Raw genomic sequence first — 14438 nt, 5'->3', positions numbered from 1 at the left:
GATAGATAGATAGATAGATAGATAGATAGATAGATAGATAGATAGATGATAGATGATAGATAGATGATAGATGATAGATAGATAGATAGATAACAGATGATAGATAGATAGATGATAGATAGATAGATGATAGATAGATGATAGACAGATTTAGGTAAACCATGGAGAAAGAGGGGAGGTTCTGGGGAACAGAAAAATGACAAAGGATACATATTGAAAGGAGTTGTGGAATTGGAAAAATCATCATTTTAAAACCATCATAAGAAAAGTTTGGGACAAGAGTCATTAATGGGCATTAAATTTGGGGGGAGAGGTTGCAGTGCGGCAGGACATTTGCATGGTCTTAAAGTGTCTTACCCCCAGATTTGTTGCTAGTTATAAAGAGAAAAATAGTAACTACATAGTGGAGAAACCAGACAACACCTTGACCAGGGGGTAAAGATTAACATCACCAAAAAAGGACAGATGGACATCTTGCACCTTTGGGTGTTAATTACTCTGAGGATGATACAACTTCATGTGTGTAGGATTCTGGCTGAAAGTTCACAGCCTGAATCTAAACATGAGAAAAGATCTGACAAACCCAGGTTAAGGAACATTCTATAAAATAACTGACTTGTAGTCTTTAAAATCTTTGGAAATATTTCATTAAGAAATCAAAACTCTAGAGGCACCTGGGTGGCTTAGTCAGTTGAGCATTCAACTCTTGGTTTTGGCTCTGGTCATGATCTCATGGATCATGGAGCTGAGCCCCGAATAGTGCTCCATGCTCACCCGGGAGTCTGGTTGCAGATTCTCTCTGCCCCTCCCCCCCACTCATGCACATGTGCACGATTTCTTTCTTTTTCTCTCTCTCTCTAAGATAAATAATTTTAAAAAAAGAAATAAAAACTTTATTTGCATCATTGAATTCACAAATGAGGGCTGCCTTATTAGTATATGTACTGAACATGTGAAGACTTTCATGTACTCATCAAAGGATTTGGTGATATGAGGATATTCTCTTCTGATTGTGCCTATATTCTTACTGAAATTAGAAGCAAGTCTTATCCTGAAAGTGAGGTAAGGAGATGCTTGTAGATAAGGAATCTCAGAGAATGGAGGGGTGGTGAAATACCTACAGGAATGCATAATTTCCAAGCAATGCCAAGAGTCTCCACACTTAAGAATATAGTCTTTCATTGAAAATGAGATCAGTCAGTATGATTGTGCATTTTTCTCTAGCCACATGAAGCTCCTAGATACAAGTCTGGGAGAGCCAAAACGTTGAATTTAATCAAGATTGGAGTTTTGTCAGGAAAGGGGGAGAAAAGGAGATAAGAAAGTTGATGATAAATGCACAGAAATAATTTTAGTGATGGACCATAAATCTAAGCTGAATAAAGAAAGACATGAAGACAGGAAAGAGGTGACATTGGTTTAAATTAACTTTTTTAAATGTCATCAGTAAAACTGGAAATCTAGGTGAGATTCAAGATACATTGGAATGTGTATTCTAGAAAGATAAAGAGTAGTGGTCAGATTTACATAGGTACAAGGGTGAGAAAAAGATTTTTAACACAAAAAAGTCCAGATATTTAAAAAATGATTAAAGAAAACAACTTAATGATACAAACAAACTGTTTAATACTTCATGAAGTGGATGGTCTTTGTACAGAGAACTGCAAAATAGGTGGAAGGCAGGGAGCTTTTACAGGGTAAAGATAAAAAACAAGAGAAGAACAGAAAATATCTGATTGGCTTGGGCCACATAGTTAACCTTGTTTGGGGTGAGAAGGAACAGGAAGTAAGTATAGAGCTCAGAGATGGCTTGATATTTGGGGATTAGCTGAGTGGATATACTAAGTTTCCCATCAAGCGGAGCTTCACAGGGACATGAAAGCTATCTAAGTTTCGGTTTGCTACTGTGGCACCCTGGGCAGGAGCAAGCTCCATCTTGGGGCTAGAAATTTACTTCAACATATGAATGTTGAAATCATCAAGAATACTAATAAAAGTTATGTTGCAGAGAAAGATAATGGGCCTGATGCTAAATCTTCAATGAATGAGAGTCTAGGGCAGAGCACACCACAGATATTAACAAGGAGGAGTAGAAAGTAGTATAATCTCATGATGTGTGCTACAAAAGAGTCCAGGTTTTTAAGGAGAGAATATAGACCATAGTTTGAAAAATGGCTGTGAGAATCCCAGAAAACACCCAGGGCACCTTCTGGCCTTACAGGATGTAGGATGTGGGGGGAAAGAATACTTCTGATTTAGTACTGCTGCAGAGGAAGCTGCCCTCTCAGGGGAAAATCTGACTGTAGTAGGTGCAGTAAATGTCCACTTCTGCTCTCTGAACTACTCTCTCATGCATTCTTCTCTCTTCTCAAAGCTAAAAAAACAAAACAACAACAACAACAAAAACCTTACTTTTCTCACTCTCAGTAGATCTCATTTCTCTGGAAAACAGACACAATTAGAAGAGGACTTCCTCATATTCTGAGCTAGAGTCACATGTAAAGAGATGCAAAAGAGAGGACACAAAGGGCTTTTCTGAGGACAGACATAGTGGTCTCTTGAGCACAGTGAAAGGGGGTGGGGAAAGTTTAGAAAATTAATGAGATTTTATGTGTAAAGCCTTCCAGAGTTAGAGGTCTACAATGAAAGATGTTCTAAGAGCTTTTCCTCATGGTAACAGAGGAATGTAAAATATGACTGGACTTGTCTTGATGTTATCTGAGGGGAAGGGGAGTGATAGCTTCTAATAGTATCATCCTTTTGGGAACTACATCTTAAGCCACTGTTGAGGAGAAATGGGCAGGATTGGGTCTTTGTGGTGGGAGTGGAGGCAGTGGAGGTCTTGCTGGGAGCTCTGTGGGTTTCTGCTCCAAGTAAGGTTCAAGGAAACTGTGAGTAGTGTGGTTTGGGGGAGGGTGGAGGAGAAGGTTTGCTCCTAGCAATAATATTAGAAGTTGTCTTTAAAAATGTCATAAGCTAGGAATGCCTGGATGGCTCAGTCGGTTGAGCGTGTGACTCTTGGTTTCTGCTCAAGGCATGATGTCATGGGTTGTGGGACTGAACCCCGCATGGAGCTGCGTGCTCAACCGAGAGTCTGCTTGAAGATTCTCTCCCTCTGCCCCTCCTCCCACTTGTTCTCTCTCTCTCTAAAGTAAATAAATAGATCTTTTTAAAAATGTCATAAGCTAATGCTAAGGTGTATTAAAAGACAAATTGAGGCATACTAGACATTTTAAGAGTTTATTTGAGCAAAAATTGATTTGAATCAGATAGCACCATACTGGAAATGATTAGGAGTTCCCTGCCTTATACAGAGAAAATGTAGAAGCAGAGAAAGGAAATTATTTCACTGGCTATAGCTTAAAGCCTAGTTGGCAATTTGTGACTGGTTGTCCTTAGTGTTTTGATTTTGTAACTTTGAAGCATTTATAGGCTTACATTTTGGTTTACTCACTATGAAAATAGAGCCACCTCAGTATAAGAGTCTCCTTGTTTAATTAATTTAACAGGTGGTGATCATATTGCAGTATGTAAATATATCAAATCAACATGTTGTACACCTTAAACTTGCATGATGTTATATGTCAATTATATCTCAATAAAAATTTTTTTAAACATGTCAAAAAAAGTCATGAGATTCACCTGTCCTACAGATATTAAAACCATTTGAATTAATAAATAATTAAAATGAGGTGTTAATGGTATAAAAAGATATGTCTTGATCATTGGAACAGAACTAGTACATTAAAATTTAACAAACTAAAGGAGAGATAACAAACAATGTGAAAAATGAGGATTAAGAAACCACATAGATAATTTGGCTTAGCAAAAATTTAAAACTTAAGAAAAATAAACTTTGACACAAAAGTACACCAAATAAAATAACAGATATAAGGAAGCTTTAAATATATAAATAGAAATAGTTGGCTATGAATCAGATATCCAAAAGAGAAGACAAATTTTTGAGTTTAACAATAGAGAAAAGATCAAAAAGATAACCATATATTTTGTTAGATACAAGTTTTAAATTTCAGTATGTCAGTAAGTAAAAATAATATAATTAACCATTTTGACAGTTATTTTTAGAAAGATACCTAGAAAAGATACATACCTTTGTATACTTGTTTATATCTTGTCATCTTAATTATATCTTGATTCTAATTAAGATTCCAGTTTTTAAACTACCAGTCCAAAACAAACAACAATTACCCAATAAACAGTAGGGGCACCTGGGTGGCTCAGTTGGTTGAATGTCTGACTCTTGGTTTTGGCTCAGGTCATGATCTCAGGATCATGGTCTCAGGGTCATGAGATCGAGCCCCACATCAGCTCCAAGCTCAGCGCAGTCTGCTTATCCCTTACCTCCCCACCCGCCCCGCTTGCTCTCTCTTTCAAATAAATAAATAAAATCCTTAAAAAAGAAAAATGTAAGTAAACTACAGACAGTAAACAAGTTGTAGAACAATGTCAAATCTAGCTACTATCAAAGAAATATAAAATAAAGAACTATTTTTTAACATTAAATTACCAAAATATTAAATGATAACCGGTTAGTTGATTCCTGGAATCTTATTCTAAAGAACTAATTCAAAATAATAATAAAAAAGTCAATGTGTGAAAAGGTAATCATCTTTCCATTACTTATAATAATAAAAAATTGTTAATCTCAAAATAAGTGAACAGTCAGAATAATAGGCAGCCATTAACAATAAAGTTTATGAAGAATATGTAGCAGAATGAAAAAGACTATGTTATAATCCAAAGTAAAAAAGCCTATACTCATTTTACATGACTACAAGGGTATAAAAACCACAAATGACTAGAAGAGATTATATAAAGATGTTACTTGTTAAATCGTGGTGGCAAAATTATGGATGATTTTCCTCTGTTTCCAAATTTTTAAAAATAATGTTGTATAGGTTTTGGTAACACCGTGCATCTTCCCTTTATGTTTGCTTCAGAGATGTTCGCCTGAGTGGGTGAAAAACAATAAATTTCTTTTATGAATTTCATAGCATCCCTAAATTTTATAATATTGTAGAAAACTATAATGACATTAAGGATAAATGGCATATTTGCTGTACTTAAGAGAGTTGGAATATTGATGATGAAAGAATTTCAAAGACACCATATCTCCAGCTGCATCCATACGTCTTCGAAAGATGCTTTGACCTTTAAGAAAGAACAAAACCTTTTAGAGTTAATCAGGAATTTTCTAAAATTGACACCTTGAAAAGTTTACTTCCTAGTGAAACCTTATTATCTGAAAAAAAGAAAGAAAGCAGAGTCCACAGTTATACAAGTCTTATTTTAAAATGTCTTCTAGTAGCTAATACTATAAAAGATGTGCCATGTTTATTTCATGATGGATAGTCCTCAAAATATTGCTCTTCTGCATATTATCACTTCATCAAAATTCAAAAGCTATATGAGTAGAGGGCCATATGAATCTAATCATATCTTAAATTTTCATGTTCAACAAGCAGCTGTATAAACCATAGGGAATCTCACTGAAATGTCCTCTAGCAGTTTTAATGCAGATGGCAAAATACAAACGCTTTGTTACCGAAGCGTAACTAGACACCACGGCTTCATGACAGAGAATGATGCAATCTGTAGACTCTTTCAGCGTGTGCTCCGCAAGTGGGAGGCAGGAAAAAGCTTCAACATAAAAACAGCTTAGAACCACATGCTTATAAGAAAAGTTCAATACGTATCCAGCTGTAACTTCCGATTTTACATGGAGCCTGTATTTCTTGGCTTGGATGAAGTATATTCTAAATCTCTTTGTCTTAGTCCTCCTGGATATAATGAAGCAAAGGAGTGGGTGTAATGCAGAGGGAATGTGTGTTTAGACTCCACAGGAGTTGTTCCATTTTGTTACAGAAAACAAAGCTTTTGATAGCCCAGCCTGAAGTGTTTAAAGCAGCCTTAGAGAAGCTGAATACAGCTGTCCTCTGCTATGAGCCCTTCACCGGGAGACTTGCAAAGCCTTTGCTCAGTAGAGCAGTCCTCAGAGGACATCCCACCCAGTTCTCTGTCTCCATTTTCCTCTTTTCTCAGGTGACCCAATTCTGTGTCCTCACATCCCTGAGTACAGGCAGATCAGTAGTGGTTCAAATCATCAAGCTCCTGGTAAAACAAGCCAAATTAAAGGGATCCAGAAGAAACATTGTTAGTGTTTGCAAATAGGGTGAAGCCCTATGTTTTTGCATGTATATTGATCAGAACGCTACCATAATCTTATTGGTAAGAGCACAATTTAGATGACATTTTATTTATTTTTTTATTTTTTTAAGATTTTATTTTAAAGTAATCTCTACACTTAATGTGGGGCTCAAACCCACAACCCTGAGATCAAGGGTCTCATGCCCCACCAGCTGACCAGCCAGGCATCCCTAGAAGATATTTTAAAAATAAGTTTATTGAAATGTTGCTTGTTCTTTTCTGCCATTCTAATGTTTAAAAATCTTGGCCATTTATTTGCATTATTATGACACTAGTCTTGTGATTTAGGCTACATTCATAGTAAGCAATTAAGGCTTGCCAATTTCCAACCAGAATCATGATCTTGATGATAATTCAAATACTGGCAAATCATCAGAGGGGTTGCTCAGATGTTGCAGAATGATCGGTTCTTGAAGACATGGAATACTCAAGGGGTTACCTCTCTTCCAACCCTTGACATGGGACTGAGATCACTACAAAATAGACCCCAATACATGGTCATAATGAAGTGTACTAAATGTGATTTAAAACACACTGACATATATTACAGTAAAAAAATAATTTAAGAAACATTTTCAAATAATATTTAGAAAACTAAGTTCTTCATTCCCATCCACAAATGTGCTTGCCCATCCTCGCTTTTTTTTCTTATTCCTATAATGGCTCCATGACCTTCTAAGTTGCTGGAGTCTAATAAACAGTGTCCAATACCTGGATGTCTTCTTTCACTCTCCACCTCTTTCTCTACCTACCTAGTCATCACCGAAGCACTCAGCTGCTCAAGGTCTCTTATGATTTTCCCTCCCAATGCCATGAGTCGTTTATAATCCTTCACATATGCTATTACATCATCTCTCTTTTTCTTCTGCTCACTTCAATCCATACTGCTGAGAAAATCACCCTCCCAAGCATATTCACTAGCATATTCAAAAAATCTTTGGTAACTGCACATCACACACTCCTTATGTGAAAGTCAAAGCCCACCATGATGATGATACCATCAGATTTCTCAACACTTCCTCCCATTTCCCCCTTCCATGTACTTTTTGCTTTCAACAAAAGTGCTCTCCTGCTTCTGTGCTTTTGTTCAATCTGGAATTAGTGCCTAGTCTTTTCTTTATCTGCCCATTTAGCATCCTATTTCCAAGAAACTTTCCCAAAGCAACTAATTCTAAACATTTTGGCCAATGGTAACACTTTTTGTAGCACTCACCCTTTCATACACGTGTCCCCAAACCAATAAAACTAAGATTTTTGCAGGCAAAAATTATGCCCTGTCCCAAAGTACTCAGCCCAGTGGTTTAAACATAGTAGACACTCAAATATTTGCTAAATGCCTGATGCCCTTTACTTTTTCTTTTTCAGTGGCACCACCCCCCTATAGTTATGACCATGAGATGGAATACTGTGCCGACTTGCCACCTCCCTACTCCCCGACCCCACAGGCTTCAGCACAGCGTTCTCCACCCCCTCCTTACCCTGGAAATTCAAGAAAACAATCCTTCTCCCAGAACAGAATATGTGCCAATCAGAGATCTTGCCTGGAATAAAATGCCTCTACTCAGAAACAGGAAAGGATTGCTCTAAGGAATACTTTTTTGGGTCAAACAATATGTCAGGTGGAATATCCAGGCTAAGAAATACTGAGTTTTTACCCCTCTCTGAGCTGACCCCATCTGGAGTACTGTTTGGTTCAATGGTATCACATTTGAAGAGATGTACTGATCAATGCAGTCACATTCAGAGAAGAGTAATGAGACAGACAAAACATCTGAAAATCATATTGCTTAAGGAAACTGCAATATTGATCCTGGAAAAGAGAAGAATGATATAAGAGAGGAGAATAGCCTGGAGTACATAAGGAAACAACTATATTCTGTGTAGCTTTAAAAGTCAGAACTAGAATTATTCATTCTTTTGTTCATCAGTAAATACTGTTCAAGTGCATGAGAGCCTACTCTGTGCCTTTCACTGTTTAAAGCACTGGATGGAAGCTACAGAAACTTTGGTTTCTGGATAAGAACAAGGAACTTTGGTTTCAGGATAAGAAAGAGGAGTTGGAGCTTCCTTATTGACTAGATTGTTTTGTGAAGTTTCCTATTACCAAGACTTCAAACAGAATCTATCTGGTAGAGACATGTTCTAGAAAGGACAGCTAAATCAAATGGTAGATGGGTCCACTTGGACCCAAACATTCTGCTCACGGTTTAGTTAAGTGTGAAGTAAATTTCTATGCCTCCAAGAATGAAAACAATTAGAACAGTTTAATCTTATCTATTTAATTTGACAAGTTAAAACAGGATCAAAGGGACTCGACAGCTGCTTGAAGCCAAGAACTCTTCAGTGCTAGCTACTGCCATCTAAAAATCATCTGACTTTAGTGTTTTATTATGACAAAAGTTATTCCAACTGTGGGGAAAAAACACTGTATCAAGTTCTACAAACAACAGATACTTCATTTCAGATTAAAAGATTAGAAGCTGAATATTCCCATGGGATTTTACATCAGGGAGTAAAACTGTAGAACTTGACCGTGAAGATATATAACAGTTTATGAAAAGAAGAAGGGAAAATGAAATTTGCATTCTGTTCTGTGGAATTCCATTCATATGTAGCTTAGACAGCTTTCTCTTCTGTAATATTTTGAAAATATATTCCCTTGAAAAAGTTATACAGTTAATAGAAAGGTTATTGACATCAAACTGTTGCCTTTTGCCAAAATCCAAATGTTATGAAGTGCCTACCTTCAAGTATAAAATTTTGGCTAAATAATTCTAATGTGCTGTATTTTGCTGCAAGTGACCTTAACATTTATATTTTTATGTGGGCCCTTTCATATATTTAAAATTTACATTGACAAAATATTGGGGGAGAGTGATGCCACCAAAATGATGACATACATCATTCCTGAATTTGCTGCCCCTTACAAGAACAACTAACAGCTATCCCAAAACAAGACGTCATTGAGAGAATCCTAGAACGTAGGACTGAAGCTGAAGAATACCCCCCACACAGACTTCAGAGACTGAGATAGACTGTATTAGAGGGGTAAGAGAAGTTACTGCATGTTGACTGTATTGCCTGTTCCCCAGGACAGTGCAGCACCATGGGGAGAGGTGTCTTCTGAGCCTCCACTTCCTCCAGTGGAAAAGAGAACCCAAGAGGGAACAACCAGCACTGCCCCCCCAGCATTGTGGGTCACTCGTGAGCACCCCTACTCTCATCCCATACCACTGGAATTGCAGGGCTCAGCCACTGGAAATATAACTATGACAGAGAATGAGGGAGGAGCTTACAACAACCAGCACATGGATGTTGGCAGACCAAGTTCATATTGGCAGTGCCCAAATAGTAATCTCAACCAGTGGCTTTGCTCATCTGTAGAACCAAGCTAGAAGTACACTCTGACTGGGGAACTTGGAGAGGTACAGATCTGCTTGATTCAGATCCTCAAACAAGATGTTTGCCAGTCCTATGGCCCAATTTGCTCATACGTAGGCAGGGTACTGAGTCACAGCCCCACACACTGTGAAGAGTGCCTTCAGCACCATCTGACCAGAAGGGCTAGAGACAACTCCTGGAAGCTGTGTGGCCCAGTGGCACTTGAGCTGAGAGAAGAGCAGACAGAGCCAGTAGTTTGCAGAGCCATTGGCCTAATTTGGCCAGGGAACTTAAGGCGTGGGTCTTCTTGAGTTAAGACAAAGAGCTTTACCAGTTTTACAGCTGCTTCTCCTATTGCACACAGAAAGGGAATCTAATTCATGGCCTTGCTCATGGCTAAATATAGCCTTCGGCTATCTGACCAGGGAACCTAACCAGAGCACAAGGGAAGCCATATAGTCCATCTAACAGCCCTACATACAGTGGCGCTTGAACAGTGAGCACAACTTCCTCCATCTGCAGAGCATCACCTGAGCAGGGAATTCAGTGGACACTCAGGCCTGATTTGAAGCCCCCAAACAATGATCTCTATGTGCCCTGAACCTGGGCTGCTGTCCTGCCAAGAAGAGAAGCAGGGAACATAACTCCATCTACTACTGAATACAGACCCAGTCCCAACCATCTAGTAAGCCTGAGCAGAGAATAAGGCAACTGAGGACCCCATCCTACAGCCTCACTTGGATAGCGAACCAAGCCAGGAGTCATATCCAACTATTTTCGTCCAGTGGTACAATACCCCATCCCTGTCCATCCAAGGCAAGTTGCCTTGACCAAAGCAGTCCATAATAGCAGGCCCTGCCTGCCCAAAGACATTACCAATAGACACACCCAGCAAAATAAAATGAGCTGACTAGTGAAGAACTATCTGTGCCAAAGCAAACCTATAAAGTCTGGAAGAAGAGATTAATTACTCAAATACTCAGATACCAATGCAAGAAATCAAGGATCACGAAAAATCAGGTAAATATGACGCCACCAAAGGAAACTAATAAAACTCCAAGAACTGACCCTAAAAAAAATGGAAACCTATAAACTATCAGACAAAGAATTCAGAACAAATCTCTTAAAGAAGTTTAGTGAACTTCGAGAGAACAGAGACAGAAAACTAACAAAATTAGGAAAACAATGCATGAACAGGAGAAGTTTGACAAGGAAATAGCAACCATCAAAAAAACAAAAACAGAAATCTCAGAGTTGAAAAATACAATAAATGAACTGAAGAATTCAATAGAGAGTTTCAAAAGTAGATTCAAACATGCAGAAAAAAAAAATCATCAACCTGAAGGATAGGACACTGGAAATTACCCAAGGAGAAAGAAAGATTAAAAATAGCAAAGAAAGCCTATGGAAATTATATGACAATGAAAACAAACAATATGTGCATCACAGGACATCCAGAAGGAAAAAAAGAGAAAGGGACAGAAAGCAATAATGGCTGAAAACTTCCTGAACCTGGGGAGAAAAATGGATATATAGATCCACATGGCCCAAAGGATCCCAAAGAGTTTGAACCTAAGGATAGAGGGCTACACTGAGACACATTATAATTATATAGTCAAAAGTCAAAGACAAAATATTTTTTAATAGCACCAAGAGGAAAGAGAGAACTTACATACAAGGAACCCCCCATAAGACTATTGGATTTCTCAACAGAAACTCTTCAGGCCAGGAGAAAATGGGATGCCATATTCAAAACATTGAAAGAAAATAACTGTCAATCAAAAACTGTATAACTGGAAAAGCTGTCCTTCAGAAATGAAGGAGAGATAAAGACTATCTGAACAAACAAAAGCTGAGGGGGTTAATTACAACCAGGCCTACCTTACAAGAAACAAAACACAAAAAGGTAACATGAATCTCACTGGCAATGACAAATATATAGTCATAACTGGATTCTGCAATATGGTAATAGTGATACATCACTCACTCACAACTCTAGTTTAAAATTTTTTTAAAGGAATGTAGCAAAAATAACCATAAATACAATAATCTGTTATTAGTTACACCAGCTAAAAGAAATAAATTATAACTGCAATAATCTAAAATGTGAGGGGCAGAAGTAAAAGTATAAAGTATAAAAATTGTATTTATTTATAGGCTTAATATAGGTTTAAAATAGGGTGTTATGAGTTTAAGATATATTATTCATGCCTCATGGTAACCACAAGGGAAGATCTTGAGGTAATCACACAAAAGAACACAATAAATAAGTCAAAGCATACTGATACCAAAAAAATCGAAACACAAAAAAAGAAAGCAGGATAAGAAAGAAGGAACAACGGATCTACAAAGAAATGAGGAATATATCCAAAGAAAATGAAAATACTACCTCAAAAAGATATCTTGTACCCCCATGTTCATAACAGCATTATTTACAATAGCCAAGACATGGAAACAATCTAAGTGTCCATCAATAAATGAATGGATAAGAAAGTTGTGAGGTGTGTGTGTGTGTTTACACAAAGGAATGTAATTCAGCCATTAAAAAATTAGGAAATCCTATTATTTGGGACAACAAGGATGGACCTTAAAAGTAATATGCTAAGAAAGCAAGTTAGATTAAAAAAAAAAGATAAATCCCATATGATCTCACTTATATGTAGAATCTTAAAGAAAACAACAACTCATAGATAAGGAGATCAGACTTATGGTTTCCAGAGGTGGAGGGTGGGAGGATTGGGAATTAGAGGAAGGTGGTCAAAAGTTACAAACTTCCAGTTATAAGATAAATAAGCACTAGGGATGTAATGTACAACATAAGGACTAGAGCTAACACTGCTATATGATATATAGGAAAAGTGTTAAGAGAGTAAATCCTAAGAGTTCTCATCATAAGAAGAACATTTTTTTCTTTTATTCTTCTTTACTTGCATTTTATTGTATCTATATGAGAAGATGGATGTTAGCTAAACCTACAATAATAATAATTTTACAACATATGTAAATCAAACCATCATGCTGTATGCCTTAAAGTTATACAGCGATGCATGTCAGTTATTTCTCAATAAAACTGAACAAAACAAAACCGTGTATCACTTCTATTCACCAAAAGAACACTGTGATGAACACAACTTGCTAGTAGCTAGTTAGAAAGATCTTTTAAAAAAAAAAAAAGATTTTAGTTATTTATTCATGAGAGACAGAGAGAGAGGCAGAGAAGCAGATGCCCTGTGGAACAGGAAGCCCAATGTGGGACTCCATCCTAGGACTCTGGGATCATGACACGAGCTGAAGGCAGACACTTAACCTACTGAGCCACCCAGGAACCCTAGAAAGATCTTCATTACAAGTCTGCTTAAACACTGCACTGCATGCATAAAAAAATACTGGGAAGAGATGTTCAAATTTTTATGTCACTTTGCAATTAAATCTAAAATGTTTAATGTAACATCATCATCATAATTCAGTGAAGTCCCAAAATGATGCTAAGAATTTTGCTGAATAAAATAATGAAAATAAATGTCTTAAGGTATAAAATTATAGTTCCTGTCCTTATAGTTAGGAAACTTAGTAGTTCACATAAGTAGCATATTTTCTTTCAAATACATTGATCTGACTGAAATGAGGTCTATCTGTCAGTGAGATCTAAAAGCTAGATTTGTTTTGAATGACTTGCTTGATTTGTAGGCGCTGATGATTTTCTGACTTAAAAGGACACAAAGAATTCGAGAGTTCCAGCCTATTCTAGGGACTGGAATTTTAGCAGTACATATGCTTTCTCTCTCTTCTGCAAGTGTGATCAGATCCAATTACACGGCAGCTCTGCAACTCAAATTGTGGGGGTCTCCGTGACATTCACAATGTTGGTTGCAAATGAGCCATAAATTCCTTAAGAAAAATGGAGAGGAAAAGACCAGCACAAATTGAATTCTCATCATCTTTGCCGTCAATAAACATTTACTGCATACCTCCCATGTTCTGCAAACATTACCCACATAGGGAGCCATCTGAGTCCACACCGTTGTTTTATGGCTTCCCTTAAGGCACAGCATAGACCCAAAGACCTACAAGCAATGACTATTTTTACTATTTATGTTTAGTGTCAGAAGAGCATAAATGTGCACATTATCCATATAGACTTTTGGAGTTCACTGATATTTTCCTAGATGATACACATTGAAGGAAAATACTATATAATGTGAAAGCTTTGAATTATGGTTATTTAAAAACTAATGTGTGTTCTGTGGCCAGAGTGTTTACAATAAACAATAAAATGAAATAACGCACCATAACGGGTTATATTTTAATTGTCTTGTGCCCATTTTGTTTTACCCTTCATTTCTGCTGATTTAGCCTCATTCTTTTGTACAGAAACACAGGACTGAAGCCAAATAGACTTTATTTTGAATCCTGTCTCCTGCCTGTATGATGGGAGACAGGCCACTTCGTCTCTATGAAATTTAACTTTCTGCTCTGGAAAATGTAAATAATATAATGAGGTTCATCAGGTTTTGTGAAAATTGGATGAATACATGCAAAATTCTAAGTATACTGCCTGACACATAGGAAATGTTCTGTAAATATTAGCCAAAAATAAATTAACGAAAGAATACCATAAGGATGACAGCCTCTGGAATTATGCTATCCCACACGTTAGCCACCAACTACATATGGTTATTTGAATTTAAATAAATTGAAATTAAATTAGATAAAAATCCACTTCTTTTGTCTCACTAACTGCATTCCAAATGCTGCATCGATAGCCTCAAGTAACTAGCAGCTAGCTCACTGGGCAGTGCTTCTCTAGAAAAATCTATACAATGAGGTAG

At 37.1% G+C, this 14438-nt stretch overlaps 1 protein-coding gene across 1 annotated transcript in view; it reads left to right on the top strand.

Moving 5' to 3' along the window:
- The window catches only part of CYYR1 (cysteine and tyrosine rich 1), a 100918-nt gene extending 89926 nt beyond the window's left edge, over positions 1-10992 (top strand). Inside the window, exon 4 of the mRNA XM_035017534.1 lies at positions 7594-10992. Within this exon, the coding sequence (XP_034873425.1) occupies positions 7594-7778 (185 nt within the window). The 3' untranslated portion in view covers positions 7779-10992. The remainder of the gene's footprint in view (positions 1-7593) is intronic.
- Positions 10993-14438: the final 3446 nt, after the last annotated feature.

This window comes from Mirounga leonina, unplaced genomic scaffold, assembly GCF_011800145.1.
Source record: "Mirounga leonina isolate KUSES-001 unplaced genomic scaffold, KU_Mleo_1.0 Mir_172, whole genome shotgun sequence".
Taxonomy (NCBI): domain Eukaryota; kingdom Metazoa; phylum Chordata; class Mammalia; order Carnivora; family Phocidae; genus Mirounga; species Mirounga leonina.
The sequence above is the reverse complement of the archived record's forward strand: the minus strand, read 5'-3'. Positions and strand labels throughout refer to the sequence as shown.